This window comes from Acyrthosiphon pisum, chromosome X, assembly GCF_005508785.2.
Source record: "Acyrthosiphon pisum isolate AL4f chromosome X, pea_aphid_22Mar2018_4r6ur, whole genome shotgun sequence".
Taxonomy (NCBI): domain Eukaryota; kingdom Metazoa; phylum Arthropoda; class Insecta; order Hemiptera; family Aphididae; genus Acyrthosiphon; species Acyrthosiphon pisum.
The window spans coordinates 87,488,025-87,509,768 of record NC_042493.1 but is presented as its reverse complement, the minus strand read 5'-3'; the positions used below and the strand labels follow the sequence as shown (position 1 = coordinate 87,509,768).

The following is a 21,744-nucleotide window of genomic DNA, read 5'->3' as shown; positions in this document are numbered from 1 at the left end:
TTTGCGAATTAAAGGCGCACAGTCGATCGGACCTACGGGCAGAGAAACAGTGAGATCGGCCGCATGAACAAGCGTGTCGCGCGTATCGAAATGGATTTCTATTATTATACGGTGTGCCGCCGCGACGTCGTTTCGCTGTGCATTTGATCGTCGCGGCCGGCGGCGGACCAGCCGCGGCGGGACGTGTGGTATATCTCGCACGCGGAGCTTAGGTATATGGTTATAATTATTTTTAAAATACACATAGCGTGTACGCCGGCCGGCAGCGGACGGTTTATTATTATTATTATTATTAATATTTTTTTTCCGCCGTTATTATTGTACGATTATGAGAGAATGCGCGTCTACAGTGTGTTTTAAACGTTTGTGTACAACTAAAAAAAAAAAAATTTCATACACTTTCCAAACACACCGTATATAACAATATATAATATTACCGACTAACCTAAGAGGACGCCGTACCCGCAAGCGTTCTCTCGGGTCTCCGTCTTACAAACGTATACGACTATAATATAACAGCAAATTTGTGTTCAGTAGAACCTATGCTGCAATAATTATGTGTTGTTGGCTTTAACATTACTCATTTAGAGTAAATTAGAGTAGTTTAGAATCAATTTATCTATGACCAAACTTCAAGGTAAAACCATTACCTATCTGGCTGCATGTGTTTTATCGTTGGTTTTTTACGATATTTTAATTTTTAAGCAACTTATGAGCATATGTACTTTTGTATTTTAATATTTTACATATAGGTACTCATAAGTCATAACTAACTTAAAAAATAAAATTTCGTATAAACTCAACTAAAGAACAGAAAATCTTACCTTTAAGTGTTTTGATAATATGTAAATTCCCTCTAATATATTATAAGCTAATAGCCACAATATTGATCCAGCTCTCAAGTCAAATTTGATATTTTTTACGATATTTTGTAAGACGGAGACAACACACGTGGTTGTACCCGGTGGGGGAACCTTGGGACCTCATGGATGTAAATAAGCAGTAGGTAGATCGCGTTCTATTATTTTCTTTTTACATTTGGGGGGGAGGGGGGTGCACGACTAAATAATCGGCACCTTGGCCTTAATGACGATAAAATCATACACACAACAAATAAATACTAATTGATCATCGCCTTGAACGCACTGGACATAATAATATATAGTTACATTACAAACATATCTAAGTCGTCGGTTTATGAATTGCTTAGTGGTTTGACATTTTATGTCGATTTATTTTATCTTATACGAGTTACGTTATTTACTTTTGTGAATATACTCGATTAACGCGATCGCATGATATTCAAACGTTTATTTCTAAACGGAATCGTGTGCCCACTGCCCACGGGTGTACGACAGAAACTCCGTTCATATAGGCACGCGTGACGCTTTCGAAGCTCACAATATTCACTGATCCCCGAAATCAGTGAAATCGATCTCGACGAAAATGTCCTCTATAGGGACTGACAACCGTATGCCACGTCATAATAATCATATTATCATGTGTATAGTGTAGGTACCTATGGTATTATATTATATTATTATTGTAAGACACCTACCTATATATATATATATATGGTATATACTGCCGATGGACAGCCAGTGGGATATATGCGTACTGTTACCTACCTATTTTAGAACGTTATAGGTACACCGCGGAATGTTCGTTGACACCACGGCAGGTATCCGCAGACGACTGACGTGTAAAACAGGCGAAGATACGCGGCGCTTCGTACGTGCAGCAATGATAGACGCCGATGCGAGCACAGACGTAAAAAAATGACAGCTGAGAGCAGGAAAAAATGGAAAAAAAAATTATTGCCGTACGCGGTACAGCCACGAGATATATATATAGGTACACGCACACGAACACACACACACAGACTTCTAATAAATGTATTTATTAATAATATAATATACAAGCCGGGCCCGGTGTTCCGGCGGCAACGAGCTGCTCTGTGCACGGAAGCTGCTGCCGCCACCAGCCACCACCGTCAGATGAGTCTATTCTATTTATAGGCCAAAGCTTGTTTCTCGAGTAGGCGGTGATCACGCGGTTCATATGTATGTATGTGTGTGTGTGTGTGTGTGTGTCTGAGCTTGGTAAACTAGTAGCACTGCAAGACTGGCGACGGACGCACGAACAGTCGCGTATATGATAGAGCTCGGCGTAGGTACAGTGTATGATTCTTTGACGAAATCACTGCACTATATTATATTATATACCTACTCTGTCTACACATGCGTACGTGACTTTGGCCCACCCACGTGTAGATTCTGAGACCTTTGCCAATACTGTGCAGATTATCAACGAGAATTTGCGTTTTTTTTATCCGGATTTCACGTAACATTTAACAAATGTCAGATATAGTTACAGTATTTCACTAATCTATATATATTATCATTCCAGTTATCCAAGAACTTGGACATTTTTCACGCATGTAATCGTAAATAATATAATGATTCACGCCTATAATGTAAATACCTGCGGTGTATCCAAATGTTTGGTTTTTTTTTTTTTTGGTACAAAGTACCTACTAAGAACATATAATAATTGTATAGATAATAATATACCCGCGGGTATACCTTTTTGCTCATATAAATAATTACTATGAACTAAGATAGTATTTAGTATCTTAGTTTATGGTATTTAATGAACATATATTTATTATTAATAATTATTTTATCATAATATACCTATATACCGGCGATTTCATCGCGGAACGAAGCAGGAAGCAATCACTTAAATCGTATCATTATTTCATATCGCTGTGCCTGCAAACAACATACCATCTAACCTGACCTGCATAACATAATTGAAATTATATATAATTATATCCTATAGGATATCACATCTATATTATATATGTTGTTGGAGCATAAGTCATTTCCAGGGGACTTCCACGATTTTTCTTCATCTTATGATTTGTCGTTGTACAGTGTACACCGTATGCACAATATGCAGCAGATAGGTCGTAGGTATACCTATATAGATACAATATGTCAATATTTTTATCGAAAATATCAATCGATTAAATTACCTAAAAATTGCACAAACAAGCCCTTCCGTAATAAAAACCTGGTGAAATGCCTGCAGAATATCGCCTATAATTTGATTTATTAATGAGGCCTGCAGGGATTTCGGGAAAGTTAGTGGCTTGCTCGGTACCGCGGTACCATCCACCGCAAGACTATACCCAGGATCGTTCACAGACTTTAAGTTTGGATCCAGTTGGAGAATATTTCAGCAGATTTTCTTCGTCTTTGTTTTATTATTATTATTATTATTATTTGTTTATCTCGTGTTTCTCTACTTATGTTGATGATGGTTTTTTCATTTCGATAACCGCACTTGTACCACACTACTATACGCCCGCGTCTCTCACCTTTGGCCGATGTTCAAAGAGTAATCGGACACCTCCTACACTTCGACGAATGTCGTTGACGGTCGAGTGTTCCGCGGGTTGAACATAACGCTGCATAGCTCGGGCTTGCCGGGTGCTTCTTGTCAACGTCGAAATCAGTGTAAATATGCTAATGGTGATAAAACAACAGTAATAATAATAATAATTATTATTATTATTTTTAGGGTTCCGTACAATAAAACGGAACCCTATTATTAAGGCTCCGCTGTCCGTCCGTCTGTCACCAGGCTGTATCTCATGATTCATGAACCATGAAAGTTAGAAAATTGAAATTTTCACAGATTATGTATTTCTGTTTCCGCTATAATAACAAATACTAAAAATCATAGAATTTTTAATATGAGCAGTGTTGCCAACATGTTTATAGCTGATGATGGTACGGAACTCTTCGTGCGCGAGTCCGACTCGCACTTTGTCGGTTTTTTTATAATTTATTATTACTTCTACTGGTCGTGGAAAATATAAGAAGTTTAAAGAGAGAAGTAGATATCTGTCGGGTTGTACCATATAACCGACGGAAATTATAGGTATAGGTATAATAGCATAATATTAACTCATAGCCCATAGATTACCGTATAATATTATGTACCTACATTATTTTACTATCGTTGCTGGATACATTCATATACATTAGTAGCATAGGCGCAAATAGGGGGGGAGCTTTAGGGGCTAAGCCCCCCCAAAAATGTCCATAGCCCTCCCAAACATTGTCTACATTTTGTTTTAAGTTTATTCAATATTATCAAAGTAAGGCCCTATTAGCCCTATTAGCCCCCAAAATCTCAAACGCTATTTGCGCCTATGATTAGTAGGCTCCCTACTTAGAGACCCTGTAAGTTGTAACAATGGAAAAGTTTTTTTTTAAATGTAGGTAGTACATTACAGAACATATATATATATAGGAATTTATATTTGTATGAAATAGAAAATATTTCATTTATATTAGATTTTTAACAATTTTGCTTTTTGGCGTTACACAATGTTTTTTTTTTTGAAACATTGGTGCAAACTTTATAAAATAGTTAGTTATTATTATTGTATAATATTATCTGGCGGTGTCTCGGCTTCGACCTGCACTATGGTAGTCGCCGTCAACGTACATCGCCCCAGCTTTCATCGGCCGAGCGCTTTACTTGTATTTTTTTTGCCATTTTAACCACAGAATACGACATCTGGAAAAAGATAGATTTTAAAGTTATCCTTAAAGAATTTATCTCGAAAAAACTAAGAAGAGTCTATATTTGAAATTAAATATATGATTTTAAAATTAGCATTAAAATTGTCTATACCTATATACATAATCTTACTTTTATAATACGATATATTTTATCTAATATGATATAAATAATAAAAATTATAACTTTTCTCTGTAAATTAATACGTTTTATAAAAAATAATTATATGACGATTGTTTTGTGCATAAAAATTAGTTAGTTGCAATAAATCTGTAGATCGATTTAAATTAAGAATTGTTAAAATATAGGTATGTAAAATATTGTAGGTACCTATTTTGAAATAATTTGAGAGCTGGCCCTAAATATTCACTGCCTACGCCCTAGGGGCTCTCAAATTTTTGATACGGTGAATTATGTTATTATCTCTGTCAGATAGTAGGTACCTATACCTACGGAGTATAGCGATATAGGCACCATTGTTAAAGATTATCCAGGATATATATGGCTATATATTATACAGGCGGACGCTTCTTACAGTTCCAAAATAATTAGGAATGTGAAAAATGTATTTTAAAAATGAACGCCTCCTCTTTTTATAGGTATATCATTATTTCTTAAACTGTTACACCACCGTGCACAATAATTGGATTTCGTACAAGCCGAAATTCCCGTACGTTGATATACATATTATTATACATTTATATGTATATATCTAATATGTATATCAACGTACGTATATATCTCACGTTTTATACTCTTGAGATTTTCTTTTCTTATGCGTTTGGACCAGTGCCGACGTTTTATTGTGTTTTAAAAGACCTCAAGATATGTATATACCTATATGTATATAAATATAACACAATGATATAGAATTTATGTCCATCAGTTTTTTTTATACTTTTATAATATCATCATGGCAAGACCTTTATTCGTTGAAAATTAAACTCAAAATGAACCAGGCCCCTCTCCTTTCTATTACCTAGAAAATACTATTCATAATAGAGACAATACTGTACGTTAACTCAAATAGACAAAATATATATATAGGTAGCCGAGTTTAAAAGTTATTTTTTTATGAGAGTTTTAAGTTTAAATGTTAACAAAATTTGTCATAATCACGAAAATTTGAATTTTAAGTTTTAAGATTAAGTTGAAAATATATACAACATTTTAATCTTTTATAGTTAGGTAAGGATTGAAAATGTAATATAAGGTTCCTAATAAGCCATGGTTCTTACTGAAACCCAAAAATCTTAATAAAATATTTCTGTGGGAACTTGAAGCATAGTTAAGTATACTTATTACTATATTTTAATATAGGTAAGTACCCTAACCTATATACAACGAAATTCTCAAAATATTATTAATTATGAGGTATTGCCTATTTATAATACCACGAACCGACGAACCTGTTCACACCGTTTTATGGTAAGTTAATAATAATAATATATATTATCATATAAAATTCAGAGGAACAAATAACGTTAGAGATTTTTTTAAGGGGTGGGGGGGTTGGGTAGCTGAAGCCCTACTATATAATTATATTGAATAAGCCCCTAAAGCCCCTATCTATTTGTTCCTATAAATTCATTTATAGGTGGATTTTAGGTACTTACTATTATAATAGGTAAGTAGGTAATTAATGATATAATAATAATGCGATGTTTTTGGAAAAATATTATTCTAGGTTACCATATTACATTGTTACTAATAGTAAAATGAATTACTAGTTTAATAAGTATAATAACAATATAAATAAATAATAAAATATACTTAGTAATATACTAATAGCCAATAGGTAGGGAGGCTTTGTGCCTTTATGCTTGAGTCTCTAGTCTACTCAGAATCGTTTTTTGTATGCAATGATTTATAATTTAATTCAAATTTAACACATCCATTAAAGCTACCAATCCTAATTAAAAGGAGATGTTAAAATTTAAAAAAAAATGGTAATCAATCTGAAATTAACTTTATGAGAAATTCAGATGTGTCTTCAAAAATATTATCTGCCTACCTAGCTATGTTTTCGGCTAAAATATAGCCCCTTTTTCCTCGTAGATCGTTATTTAACTATATCTAGAGACTAGAATCGATGGTTAAAAATGTTCCGGGAAAATTAAGAATTTGGCGGTCAGACTAAAAAGTAATAGCTAATTGAAATTTATAGTACTTTCTTGTACTTACCCATTACCCGGCTTGGTCACTCGCTCGCTGCGCTGACTAGGACAATTAAAATCGAAAACTTCCCTCGACTTGTTACGTCAAACCACCTTGGATGGGTCTCCGATTTCAAACAGCTAAAACTTCAAAAGTAATTTTAACTAATCTTCGTAATTCAACATGTCGCTAGGTCAGAAGCAAGTCATGTGTTGCTTTAGGGTGGCATACAAATTTAATGAAATTTAAGGCGACAAAATAAAAACTTTTCTTGTTCATAGTTTACCTTCAATATTTTTTGTAATTATTTATATTATTTTCAGACTAATTGATGAAAACAATACCTATATTACCTACATTTTTGTTCATGTGAAAACATTAAAATAATTTTTATTTGGAGAAGGTACCTAGTATAAAAGACGATAAAATCATATTTATGTTTGGAAACAAATAACCTAGATCTGGCACTGCCTATAGAGGTTTTTAAAATTCCAGTTAAATATTCTCAAAAAGTCTGCTTGCGACACGTGTTAGGTGTGTGCCATTTGTTGATTTATAATATAGTAACCAGTAGACAATTAAATATCATATTATCAAGTATAAGTAAAATAAATTTCAATAAAGTTGTTTAACATAAATAAAGTTTCTAAACGTGTTTGAAAACCATCATATATCTATAATAGTATATTTAATCTGTATGCTTAAACTTTAAAAGAATTGAAAAAGTAGTTGGTATATATTAATTTCTTTGCTGTATGGAATGTGTAATTTTTACTTGGACATAGTTCAAAAGTTTTACTTTGGTTTCAAGGGATTTGAAACATAGCAGCTATACCTACCTTATGGATAATGTATTCACTAATGAAACCACACAAACTAATATAACTATATTCAGAGTACGGACACACCAATTGACCTATTGGCTAAGGTCCAATCTAAATATTTCAATATATTTTTATTAGTGAGTGAAAAATGCAAATATCTAACTTTAATATTTTAGTCAAAGCCCCAAAATGGACAGGTCAATGAAAAAATTAACTTGAGTTAGTTCAATTAAGTCAACGTTAAGTTATTTATTCAAATGTTTGGCCATTGGTCAGTTAGTTCTATTACAATTTATGTACCGAAGTGCTAACAACTAACAAGTATTGTAGCATATTATACAACTAACATATACAAATATTTAATAACAATTAATATACTATTTATGACAGACAAAGATAAAGACTGCTAAGAATAATCAAAATCAAAGGTAAGCCGTAAGTTATTTAATTAACAAATGATACAATTAAATCTAATGAGTTGAAACTGTAATGAGAAAAATATGAACTTACCTCAGAAAATATTATTTTTGATTTACACACGATTCATTTTTTTATTCCATTATTAACAACTCTATAAAATGTTTAAGCTTTATAAATGTCTTTTATTTATCAACATTTATAGAAAAAAACTTTAAAAAAGAATCGATTGTCAAGCACTCTTCATCATAGAAAAAGTCATTGTAATATATGTGTTAAATCTTGAATATAAATTCAATGAATTTATCATTGCATAAAAAATAATATTTTGAGTGAATACTAATTTTCATTGATTTTGTCACCCTTCAACATATTAGAATACAAAATTTGTATTACAGATATTACCATATTTTATTAATAGATTAAATAATAACACACAAATAATATTTGATTTATTTAATGATTACTCATATTTACAGGTCTAAACATTATAATATTAAGTAATTACTATTTTTTAAACAAGTAAATATAATCCTACATTTTTTTTTTTTAACAAAATAGTTATTTAAATTAAGTATAAACAAAATCAAATATAGGATAATGATAGCAAAATATATTAATAATATATCACCAAACTATATAATGCACTATGAATCTTAATTGTGGCCTATGAGTTAAATAAATTTACACAAATTAATGGTTTAAAAGTGTATTGTAATAATTAAAAAAAAAAAATTAAGTTCAATGTTTAACTTGTAGTATCCTAAATTCTAAAGTATTAAAAAGCCATCAGTTAAAATTTAAAACATTAAATTTCAAGTTGAAGCAAACTAAATACTTTTTTAATAATTTAAATTTACACTGTTGTCTTAATAAATTTCTAAATACAATTAATCATACTATAATGTTAATATTTTAGGTCCCAATAAATATATCAAGTGAATTAAACAATATAGAAATATTCGTTATAAATTATAAGCTATAATCAATGCATAGACATTGAATTAAAAATAATTTGATGTGTAGTAAATAGTCCATTTTAAATATTATATTTTTAATGAAAATGACCATAAAATAAAGTTAAGTTAAGGTTATATAATATACAAAAGTAATAGTTTTTTACGTTAATGTTTTTTTTTTATTTACTTAATATATACTGCAATATTGATAAAACTAAAAGTTGTGCATTAATACAAACTATATAAGACGAAAACAATAAGAGTAATTTTCCAAAATAATTATCTAATAGAAGTAATTGCTAAATTGATTTGGTAAACCCAAATTGTTTTTTATATTTATCTACCATGTGAATATTTGATGTACCTTAAATATTTAAAACTATATAATATATTGATTAATATATTTATTATTTACACAAAAGGCATTTATGATAATTCAAATATAGTATTATGGTACAAAATAAAATAAAATAATAATAATGAATATATAGGTAGTAAAAATCATATTACCGACTAAATGAAAAAAAAAAGATTTTACATTAATCAACTTTGACAACGCTATATATTTTTCGGACAAACCAAAATGTTGCAAAAAATCCAATTGTACCTGAAATACATTTTCATTGTATTAGAAATATTTGATCTTAGTGTATTATCCAAAATAATAATAGGTTAAGAGTTGCAAGGATAATGCAGGTTAGGAGTCTTATGCCGTGTTGCACTAAATATTTAAGGAATTAACAGTACCTTAAATAAGATTTAGTGACCCATGATTGGTCTATTCAATTTTAGTGAACCATTAAAATTAATAAATTGTTTACGTAACCCAGCATAACTATTATATTTCAATTCTATTAGGCACAACATTAATTTATATTTAAGTATAAAAAAAGAACATTATTTGTATATGCATAAATATATAAAATAAGTGATATTTAATATGTATGTAAATTGTTTACAGATTATAAAAATTAACTTAATAAAAAAATAGAAACCTAGTACTGTGTCCTAGTAAGTATTCAGCTTAAGGACAATTAGTGGCCACAAAAACCTGCAGACCTATATAATGGTAGAATTTGGATGACGTACACAGTTGTTGAAGTTTGAATAAAAAACATATTTAGGAACATTTTTCACTCTAATAAAGTTTCAATTGTACAAAACAAAAATTTTTTTATTTTTTATCTTTGTTAACTTACCAGTCATTAAGAAGAATAAGAACACCATTATGAATGTGTATCCAAAATAAAGGAAAGTTGAAGCAACGCCTTCAATATTAAGTCTAGTTTTGAAATAGTGAACGCAATACAGAAATAGATAGAATGATGTAAACGCACTGGTCAAAAAACTCCTCCACCACCAATGATAATCCTGCAAAAAATAATTATAATAAAAACATAATCGACATTTTTAAACACCTAACTTACTTCAGCACATAAATGGAAATAACATAGAAGAACAGTAGTTTCGGAACAAGTTATTATGAGAATAATAAACACGAGGAACAAAAATCCAAACATATAATACATCTGGTTGGACCTGAAATTAATTAAATAACATAAGCAATATATTAAATTTAAATGTTAAAAACTCTGCAAATTAATTATTTTTTTTTTAATTACCTGAAAACATCATAAAATAGTTACTCAAATTTATTTAATAATATATAATACTTTTTCATATTTTTAAGTTAAATAAATAATTTGTCCCCTAAATCGAAATCTCATAATCAATCTCATTATAATTAAACTTACCACAAAGAGTTGAGAATAAAATAAAGTTGAATAAATATGCAGCCAAAAGGTAAAACTCCACCCATAATAATTCCTGGGAATGGTTGTGTATAAATAGTTTGTTCTGGAATTTGACGTGGGATTTGATTTGTTCTTACAGGATGTTCAATTGGCTAAAATAACATAATAAAATATGTTTAAATTTAATAGAACTTGAAATATTTGAATCTATTAAAAATGTAAAATGTATTAGTTGTAAAACATTAATTGGATATCAATTAATTCAAAATATATTTCCTTAATTGTAATAGAGGTATACATTTATACTGATGTAATAAAAACGTCCAACATGGTATTATTATTGAACTAATAATCTATTAAAATATATCTCACTGCATGATATAACCCGTTATTCAATTATCTGATCATAGATTTTATCCAGCCTGCAGTTCACTCAGTTTTAGTAAACGAATAGCATAGTTTACTTTCTGTTAAGTAACAACTCTAGCATGAAACTTTACTTTTTGGAACTATATACTTAATGGCTATCAAGGTAGGTCTAAAATGGATGTTAATTGCTATGATTTTTTCTAGATTGTAAATTATTGTACAGAAATGTAAGCTTCGGGAATTGGTAATATTTGTCTTCTTAGAAAATAGACCATATACAAGATCATACAATTAAGTGATAAAATCCAAGTATGTTTAGCTACAACTCCAAAGTGGGACTTTTACTTTGCTTTTTTTCTGTATTCATAAAATGCGGTAATTCTACCCTTAGACCAATAATATTACTTTGCCAAAGCTATTTTTAAAGATTAACTCTATCAATATGTATAAGCTAACTGACGCAACACTCTAAAAACATTTTCTCCATAAACCGATTTTATTATTTCCTCTTTCTTTATTATGCCTACTAACATTCAAGTTCCACCATATTATACTTGATATAAAATTATTCCATTAGCTCCTTTCATACAATTAATTACTCAAATGATGCTACAAGCTAAATTCATCACATTAAAGTAATGTCAACAACATTTAATTTGTGGCTTTAAATTATAATGTATGCTAGAATGTGTATACATTTTAAATTTTATCATAATATATTTTTGGCATAAGTATGTGTGCAATGTATTATTTATTTATAAAATTACATCAAAAAATACTTACTCGTTTACGGAAGCCAAATAATGCACCAACAAATGTAAGTGGTACAGATACACAAAACCATAATACTAACAAAACAAATAATGTGGAAAATGGTATAGCAGCAGAACTTTCTTTGGCCCATAGAACCAAATTCATTATGAAAAATAAACAGAAGACCACTCTATAAAAAAAAATATATATTTATAAATTTATAATATTTAACATTTATATACAAATTATGCATGTATTGAAGAACGCAGTAAATTCCCTTAACTAATTAACTCCTTAAACCCTCAAACTACAGAGAACATAACTTGTTTTAAATAAGCTTTAGAATTTTTCTTTCAATTATTGACGGAAAAATATTAATTCTACTATGCACATTTGTCAAGTGTCATAATTAAACACAAGTAACTAATATTGTTACAAAATATAATTAAACTAACTAATAGCTAAAAGCCTACAATTATAAGGTTAGTAATCTTCATAAATACTTATTTAAAATAAAACTCACAAACATAACAAAATAATAAAAGTAAAATTACAATATTGACTAGTTTCAATACTAAAATGGATTCTTATTTCTTGGTAACACCATTAAATTTAACTGATTTTCAATAGACATACAAGTTCTGTGTATTATTGTATTATTTTTAATCTTACCCAGGGCAAAACATTGAAGTCAATATTATATTTGTCTTCCACTTCTCACCACCAAAACTCTTATAAATTCTCGATGATACATAACCAGCAGGTGTCCCAAGGCATACAAATAATATTAGAGAACAAGTCATAAGTGAACCTCGATTAGCTGGCGATAGAAAACCCAAACACGCAAATGCTGAAACATCAATCATAACAATACAATTTTAGAAGGAGAAACAAAAATTACACTTAAAATGTTTATATTACCTAGTGTTACAACAGTCATACATAAGACTTGTACTCCAGAGCCAACAAAAACTGCAAGTAACATTCCTCTTCTTGGAGGACGAAAAACATCTCCATGAACTAGTTTCCAACCAAATTCTTCCTTAATATCGTCACCGGCATCAATCTAAAGAAATTCAATATAATTTTAATGAACTATTCATATTGAATATATTTTTACTAAAAGCTCAAATTAAGGTTGTAAACATCCTAGTGATAACCAGGAATGGTAGATTAAGTATAAGTATTTTACATTACCAAATTTGACTTTACCTGATTATATCTAGCAATATCTTTATGTAATGTACGCAATATAATCATTGCTACCATCCCAGATAAGAAAATTACTATCATTAAAGAATTTAAAATGCTGAACCATTGAATATTGGTAGGTGGCACAGAATCCAAAATATAATCCCAACGTGAAGACCATTTTACAGTGTTGTTAATCTATAATTCAATTAAATTCATAATGTAATTTGAAATAATAAAACATTAGACAATTTATCAAAATTTGTTATCTTAACTAAAATGTAAAATTTAAGAAATCAGTTTTAATGGTAATATATTTATTGAATAAATAATAATGTAGATAATAAATACTTAAAACTAACCTCAAATTGAATAGAGTATGAATATGTTATATTCAATGGAGTATTTATTTTATCAGCCGGGATTTCCATGAATCCTGTATTACAACTAGTGACTGGAAATTTATGTTGTATACTTTTTGGTTTCACTTTAACAGCTTTACAACATAAATAAATACTGATTAATTCATTAATAAAAAATTTAAAGATACTCCAAAAAGATTTATTTAAGTCATATTATAATAACTTCCACTTCAAAATATTTTTTAATTTAATTACACAACATATTAAATTAGAATATTTTATAAGAACAAAATTAATCTAAATGAAGCCATTGGATAAAATACATAATTATAACATAATAATCTTAAAATAATTGTTGACACACCTATAATTCTGCCACCCTCGGAGCTAAAAGATGATCCCCAGTCTTCGTGCTTTCCGCTGTGATAAGTAATAGTAAATTCTAAATGATTAAAAATATAATAAGTATTTGGCTTCAGCGCTTGTGGAACAACCTGAAACAATACAAAACTGTATTAACACTTAAAAGTAGGTACACAATAACATATTTAACCAAATTACCAAACTCTATTAAAGAATTGTGAAACTAAGAAATTATTTACTTTAAAAATGTTTATTTATAATAACTATTTAGTTTATTATTAGTCTTACTCTCAGAATAGTTGCACATAAATTATTATCATGGTTGGCTGGCTTATAACAACCCATTGGAAATCCTGTACTACAATACTGCTGGCCATCTTCTAAATCATAGCACCAAGTGACTGGCATATTATCTGAAATGTTAATAAAAACAAATTATAATATAATAATAATAATAACTTCATAAAACAAAATAATCATTTTAGTTTATTTTATTGTAATTTTTATTACCTTATAATAGTTAGATAAATTTATAATTTGATACTTTGGTAGGTAATAAAAGTAAAAGTAAATGTTGATAATTTAATTTTACCACATTATGTACAGTAAGTAAAATTACACTTACCAACGATAAAATGATGCTGATAATTTAAACTCATTCCTCGCTTAAGTACAAATAGCTTCATGTTACTAATTGAGTCATCAGGGAAATAACGTTTGGTACAAAGTACTTTACAATCCTCATTATTTAAAAACGATACCTGTGGATAAATTCATAAAATGAATAGAAGTCCAATTTTTTAAAGAATATTAATGACAAAATAATTAACTATTTCTTATTAAATAGGATTTATTTATATCTTAAATGGTACAAAAGAACTGTTATGTGTACCACATCAATAACCTATTGAATGTTATTCAAATCAATAGTGCAAGTAGACTATAAAAATTGCATTCCCCTATTTTACTAGTCACTTGGCTCACTTGTAAAAACATTTTTTAATATTTAATTTCTGTCTAATTTTATTGTACAAGCTTTTTACATTTTTCAATCAATATACAAAACTCCATCATTGACCAATTTTAATAATATTTTTTTAACTTATTGGACATATAAGAAGAAAAATTAAAACAGTATGTCCCATTGTACGACTGATGTAAAAATAAATCAATTAACCACAGTATGACAACTATGCTGTTTTAAGTTTTGATACAACCATCAGTACAATAAGTTCTCGTAATTGATAATTACAAGATAATTTATATTTTGCAATGAAACGAATATTGTGGATGGTGCTCTGAATCTGTGTTCAATTACGGTTCTATAACCTACACTGCTTATGCCTGATGGTCGAGAATCTGTATGCAATATACTATGGGTAACTCAAACATTAATAACTAAAAAAAGAAAATAGTCTTCATACTGTAATACATTTGTTATTATGTTTTTCATAAAATCACAAATCATTCCAATTAAATTTTGAGACAATGAAGATCAGTTTACACATATCGATGGTGACACGGCAAAAAGGTCTAAGCAACATGACTTATACCATTGGATGAAAAAATATATTTTACATCCATTGCGCGTGCCCAAAAAACAGCTATGACATTTATAATTATGGCAATTTGAAGTTTGAGGTCTAAATGACAAATTACATTGTCTTCTAAAATAAAGGGTCTAAACGACAACAATGGGGAATAAACGACATTAGTATAATTTTCTTTAGGGGACAAGCGACGTTTATGAAAATTGCGTGGTGCTTATACCCAAACTTTTCATATACCTAACTGACATTTCTAAGATATGATAATATTGTAGTACAACTGACATTGATTTACAATAATATTATTATCTGAAGATTAAAACATTTGATCCAAATTGGCAAATTTATGTTAGCCAGTAGGTAAGTTAACACTTATGCAAAATGTTTTGTACTAGTAAGGAGTGCTGTATTGTAGGTATTAGATATATAAAAATTAATGTACTAGACAATTTTTGTTTGACAATACAATATTTTACATTGATCTTTATTAATTTTTAGAATAGTTATTTATCTTATTATACAACTTATTATGACCATTTTATCTAATTAAATTAAATGTCTTAAATAAAATTATTTTATTGAATAATAATATTATTATTTGTCATTACTCGTTATGTTATTTTAATAAAGTTTCATATTTTTTTTTTTTTGCAGAAAATATTTGTCTACCTAAATATCATTTTGAAGAACATGTGATATAATATTATTTTATTGATCTCAAATAAAAATAGTTATCACTAAAAAATATAAAAATATATTGGGGATAAATGTATTAGAATCATCAGGTAAATTAAATAAAAATATAGGGAATAAGCGCCGTAGATAAATATAGTAAAAAAATGAAGTGCATAAGCGCCAAAATTAACTAACAAACTTATTCGAATTGCCGTATACACGTAAAAAATAACCAAAAGATACTTAAAAATATATATAAACATTAAGAACATAAAAACAAAAAAACAATTATTCAACAAAAAAATTTCCTATTCTTATACTGTAAAAAGTTATTGCAAATCTAGAAAAAAAAAATTAAATCACAAAAAAAGTTTTTTGGCTCTCCTGAAAACTATGAATTATGTTGCTTAGACCCTTTTCTTGTGTCACCATCGATATAATACATACATGATACATTAAATCGATTTCCTTATATTCAATAGAATATAATAAATTATTAAACAAAAATTAATGTTATACAGTAATAATTTAAACACTTACATTATATCCAGAAGGTCTAATTCTTTCACCAAATAAAACTTGTCCAAGATTTTCAGTAGGAGATTTACTTTCATCGGTTGTACAAAAGTCAAAGCTAAATAATAAATTAAAAAAAAATTATAATAACCTATTAAAACTAAAAAAAATCAACTTTTTCCATTTAACATTTAAAGAGAATTTAACAAAAATATTCAAAATTATTTTAAAGAAAATATTATCTTTCTAAAATAAGTTTTGTACCTATTGATATTTTCTATTGTCATTTATTTTGTACATGTTTTTTTACCAGTATTTTAATGCAGATTATATGCACAGTTGTTTTTAAAACTATTGATTGGCAGGGTATGTTCAATACTTTCTTATTTTAAAAAGCACAGCATTTTTTTTAAATTAAAATGAAAAATAGTGGATTTTATTTTAAGATATTATTGAAGAAGTATTATTATATTATATACTATACAATTATTAAAAAAAAATATTATAATTAAAAGGAAGTTATATATAAATATGAAACCTATAAATTATATTATAGTATGTTGTGTAGCAAGGGCGGGAAGTAAGCTATTTCAGCCGCGGGCCACATTTCGCCAAAGAATTAAATTGCCTTCCCGCAAGAGTCACACATACTATTTTTTATCACGCCGCTATGTTCATCAATCACGGCAAAGGTAATGCAGGGATCTATGCAACAACCAGACCATTCTACAAAAACAATTTCATGAAAGAAAAATGTTGATGTGGTTTAGTTTTCAGTGTTTGGTTATGCTAGGAATATGCCCGGCACTATGGGGATTCCCAATTTACCGCCCATTGGACGGAAAAAGCTCGCTTTCAAACGCTTCAACCGTCATCAAAAACTAAACTTTCAGTGCAGGTGTCACAAAAAAGTTATTACTTATTTATTTAAAAACTTGGTAAAAAATTAGAGTAGGTTATGAAAGTAAAAATTCAAAAAGTTCTCTAACATTTTTAAATTTTGATGTTACTGCGGAGATGAACAGATGCATTGTATTTTTAATTTTGTTTTTGTTTGCATTGAAAATCGTTTACATTAAAATTAATTAGATCAATATTTGTCAGTATAACTAATTCAAAAGCACATAAAAAATAATCGTTTTTATGTTCAAAACTACACACTTTAAAATCATAATTTATGACTATAATAATATGACCTATGTATAAATTACTTTTTGCCATCAACAAAAATATTTTTAATATTTATTAGTAGATAAATTGTACGTATTATTATAGTATTTATTGTACGTACAGTTGTTTTTAAAACTATTGATTGGCAGGGTATGTTTAATACTTTCTTATTTTAAAAAGCACTACATTTTTTTTAATTAAAATGAAAAATAGTGGTTTTTACTTTAAATAGTTATTGAAGAAGTATTATTATATTAGATATTATACTATTATTAAAAAAAAATATTATAATTAAAAGGAAGTTATACGTAAATATGAAACCTATAAATTATATTATTGTTTATTGTGTAGCAAGAGCGGGAAGTGAGCTATTTCAGTCGCGGGCCACATTTCACCACAGAATGAAATTGCCTCCCTGCAAGAGTCACACATATTATTTTTTGTCACGCCTCTATCTTCATCAATCACAGCAAATGTAATGCGAGGATCTATGCAACAACCAGACTATTCTAAAGAAACAATTTCAAGAAATAAAAATGTTGATGCGTCATACAAGAAGGTCATTTAATTATAATATGAATATAAGATGTAACCATTATTTATGTTTTGTAAGGACCGTGGTTTAGATTTCAGTGTTTGGTTATGCTGGATATGTCCGGCACTATGGGGATTCCCACTTTACCGCCCATTGTATGGAAAAAAGTCGCTTTCAAACGCTTCAACCGTCATCAAAAACTAAGCTTTCAGTGCAGGTGTCACAAAAAAGTTATTACTTATTTATTTTAAAACTTGGTAAAAAAATTAGAGTAAGTTATCAAAGTAAAAATTCAAAAAGTTCTCCAACATTTTTAAATTTTGATGTTACTGCAGAGATGAACAGATGCATTGTATTTTTAATTTTGTTTTTGTTTGCATTGAAAATTGTTTATATTAAAATTAATTAGATCAATATTTGTCAGTATAACTAATTCAAAATCACAAAAAAAATAATTGTTTTTATGTTCAAAACTACACGGTTTAAAATCATAATTTATTACTATAATAATATGACCTATGTATAAATTACTTTTTGCCATCAACAAAAATATTTTTTAATATTTATTAGTAGATTATTCTAATAATTTTTTTTATATGTTGTACAACTGTAGCTGAATAAGCTACATGGATAGAGATAAAACTTTAGCGTACAGTTAGCATATTATTGAATGACAATTTATATATTATATTGTATACAAATATCAAACTTAAGATAGCTATCATAGCACATAGAGGCCAACTAAAATAAATTTGTATTTTCAAATAAATCGAAAACAACAAAATTGTACAGAAAATTATTTTAATAAAAATATATCAATTGCTAATAAATAATAATAGTTTAATATGTTATGTAAGTATGATAGTTTCATAAGCAAATATTTATTGAACTTAAAATAACAAATTATGAAAATTGATAAAATTATTCTTAATATAATGTCCATGGCAATAATTTAATTTAAAATGTTAGACAAGTAATTATTTTATGAATAAAATATAACAATTACAAATTAAAGGTTGTAACTCATAATAAATTTAATTGAATGCTAACAATTAGGTAATTAACTTTTAAATTATAATAATTATTTTATGTTGATACTTAAATTATTTTACCAGACTAACTAAATCCATCAATATCAATATTCAAGATAAATTTATTTTCTCTATGCAGAGCTAATAAATATAATTAATAACTTAGTTAATACTTGTAAGATTAGATTTAGATTTAGATTAGTATTTCAATATACCTAGTCGATATTTTAATTAATATATTTATGCCCTATCACAGAAGTAAATTAATACATTCAACACCAGTGATGCGATTATAAATTTCTATGTCCTTGTTAGTTTTCTACTTTATGCCGGTAATGTGTTTGAGCATCATAACTATTCTTGTCCGTTGGGCCACAGACCATTTTACGCATTCATTTTTCATCATATATCAATGTTATTCTATAAATGCAGATTTTGGAAATTTATGGTAACTAGAAACTACTATCAATAAATATAAAATCAAATTTGCATGTCTGGTTTTAAAATCAGTTATTTTTAGATACATGTAAGTGCGGCTTCAATTGCATAAAACCAGTAGCTCTATGGTGAAACTGGACATGACTGGCATTGAATGTGTTTAAGTTGAATAGATTCTAATGTATTAAAATATTCAACAATTCCTTATCAGTTAAATATTTTATTTTAAATAGGTAGGTAGATAATAATAAGGCCCACAATTTATTTTAACAATATTGTGAGAATTCATTAGTAATAATATACATGTAGATAATAATAAATCATTATAACCAGAAAAAGTTCAAATAATTTTAGTAAAAATAAAAAATATTTAAATGTGCATTGACTTACTAATGGTATTCATATGGTATGACTGATTCATCAGAATTGAGTCTGTTCACAAAGAACTCAATCTTATTCTAAAACAAATGCATAACAAATATTTAAGCAGGCGCCAGGAATACAGTGAAAATATATTTTAAATTAATTCTTTGTAGCTACCTAAATAATACCCAATCAATTTTAAAATATGAATACATAATAACGTTTCAGTTTATCTTATATTCGAGTAGATATTTGTATGATAAATACATATAAACATTTATAATATTTAGGTAAAAGATATTTAAATATCATGCATAAGTTAATTTGGAATATGTCTAAATATGAAAGTAAAATATTTTCGGAATAATTCTAATTTAGCTCCAAAGCAAATTTTGTTTTAATTATTAGAATCGTATACACCCGGTATGGTCACTCCTCACTCACTCGCTAAACTCACTTGGACAATTAAAATCGAAAACATCCCTTGACGGCTCGACTTGTTATGTAAAACTACCTTGGGTAGGCCTCAGAGTACAAACAAAATATTAAAAGTACATATAAAACTAGCAAAGATAACCATGAACTGTCTGTAGCCCGTGTTACCCATTGTGCCACAATATTTCAATACTTCAATTCGCTATAACTTCAAAACTAAGTCCGACAGACAAATTCTAATGGTACCATAATTTTTTTAATCAAAAACTGTACAAGAATAAATAAAAAAATACTGAAAAATTGCATGGGAGCTAAACTAGCATTATCCTAGTATATTATAATATGCTATACCTAAGTTGAATCTTGACCATTTTTAATTTTAAGGCTCTGGGAGGAAAATCTATCACAACGAGCAAGAAGTCTACCAATGTTCGGCTGAAAATAAATAGTTCAACAGAAACTGAATGGTGATTGAGGGGGGGGGGGATTGTAAATGGTAGTGGTTTCTAGTGTGCTCACCCCCGGCCGACCAAAGATGATGGGGATAATTAATATTTACCGTGCATGACGTAGCCGATTCCTTGCAATAGTTTACGGGTGCCAAACCAGGCAAGTAGAATGCCGAAACGTACGTGGAACAGAGTCCCAGGAGCCATACGATCGACGCAGAATACATTTCCAAACGGTTTACGACAAACGATCAGGACTAAGGCGCAGACAACTGCGAAACAACCGCGAGTGCCGGCCCCAGTGCGTGGATGCTATGGAATTCCTCTGGAAACGCAACGTTGTCCGAAAAAAAATTGATAACGTCAGTTGTTGTTATCACACGCACAGTGTAGGATTGCGGAACGTCCCGCACAAGTGTACGGCCGCCCGTAGAATTTACGTCTCCATTTGCACAAAACACGCATGCGTAATAAGGCCAGCGACAAATGGTCGAATCGATGGCCGTGATATTTTGTCGGCGGCCAAAATGCCAAATCGATAATCGCACGAATCGCACGTCGTAGTACACGTATTACGCCGGGTTCACACGGAGTCGTAAACTGGTCGAGAATACTACTCGCTCTGCGCATGTCTCACGACTGCTTGATTTTCACGACCGATAATATACGACCTCCAGTTCACACGAATTAATATCTGAAAGGCGTCGCGACCAGAAATGAACAGCCACTGACAGTTGTTCATGGTTGTTCTAGTTCATGGTACGTTTTTTATTTATTTGTTTTTGTGTTTAATCATGGCTAAACGGGAAAGTGCAAAAATTGTGTGTGAACTTTTAA

The 21,744-nt window shown here is 28.9% G+C and overlaps 3 protein-coding genes across 3 annotated transcripts in view; 2 read left to right on the top strand and 1 right to left on the bottom strand.

Moving 5' to 3' along the window:
• Nucleotides 1-41: 41 nt before the first annotated feature.
• Nucleotides 42-18,666, top strand: LOC107884431. Its single transcript, XM_016806463.2, has 3 exons — nt 42-212; nt 18,008-18,215; nt 18,283-18,666. Exons 2-3 carry the CDS (start codon nt 18,135-18,137, stop codon nt 18,598-18,600), a joined length of 399 nt encoding a protein of 132 aa, XP_016661952.1. The 5' UTR covers nt 42-212; nt 18,008-18,134; the 3' UTR covers nt 18,601-18,666.
• LOC100165923 (transmembrane 9 superfamily member 2) lies at nt 9,327-21,294 on the bottom strand. The gene is made up of 15 exons (XM_016806462.2): nt 21,018-21,294; nt 20,051-20,118; nt 16,511-16,604; nt 14,374-14,509; nt 14,037-14,161; nt 13,750-13,879; nt 13,386-13,519; nt 13,045-13,221; nt 12,754-12,898; nt 12,505-12,682; nt 11,863-12,022; nt 10,711-10,862; nt 10,384-10,495; nt 10,156-10,327; nt 9,327-9,563 (listed from the first exon to the last, which is right to left on the bottom strand). The coding sequence occupies exons 1-15, from the start codon at nt 21,132-21,134 to the stop codon at nt 9,496-9,498; spliced, it is 1,968 nt and encodes a 655-aa protein (XP_016661951.1). The 5' UTR covers nt 21,135-21,294; the 3' UTR covers nt 9,327-9,495.
• A 174-nt stretch (nt 21,295-21,468) lies between these two features.
• LOC100302406 (uncharacterized) overlaps nt 21,469-21,744 on the top strand; it is a 2,749-nt gene continuing 2,473 nt past the window's right edge. The window contains exon 1 of the mRNA XM_016806457.2: nt 21,469-21,683. Within this exon, the coding sequence (XP_016661946.1) occupies nt 21,648-21,683 (36 nt within the window). The 5' untranslated portion in view covers nt 21,469-21,647. The remainder of the gene's footprint in view (nt 21,684-21,744) is intronic.

Coding starts and splice junctions, on each gene's coding strand:
- LOC107884431 (XM_016806463.2), top strand. CDS start 18,135: ATGCGAGGATCTATGCAACAACCAGACTATTCTAAAGAAACAATTTCA. Junction 18,216..18,282: donor TTGATGCGTCATACAAGAAG/GTCATTTAATTA, acceptor ACCGTGGTTTAG/ATTTCAGTGTTTGGTTATGC.
- LOC100165923 (XM_016806462.2), bottom strand. CDS start 21,134: ATGTATTCTGCGTCGATCGTATGGCTCCTGGGACTCTGTTCCACGTAC. Junction 16,605..20,050: donor ATACCATATGAATACCATTA/GTAAGTCAATGC, acceptor TTTATTATTTAG/CTTTGACTTTTGTACAACCG. Junction 12,023..12,504: donor ACTTCAATGTTTTGCCCTGG/GTAAGATTAAAA, acceptor TTTTTTTTATAG/AGTGGTCTTCTGTTTATTTT.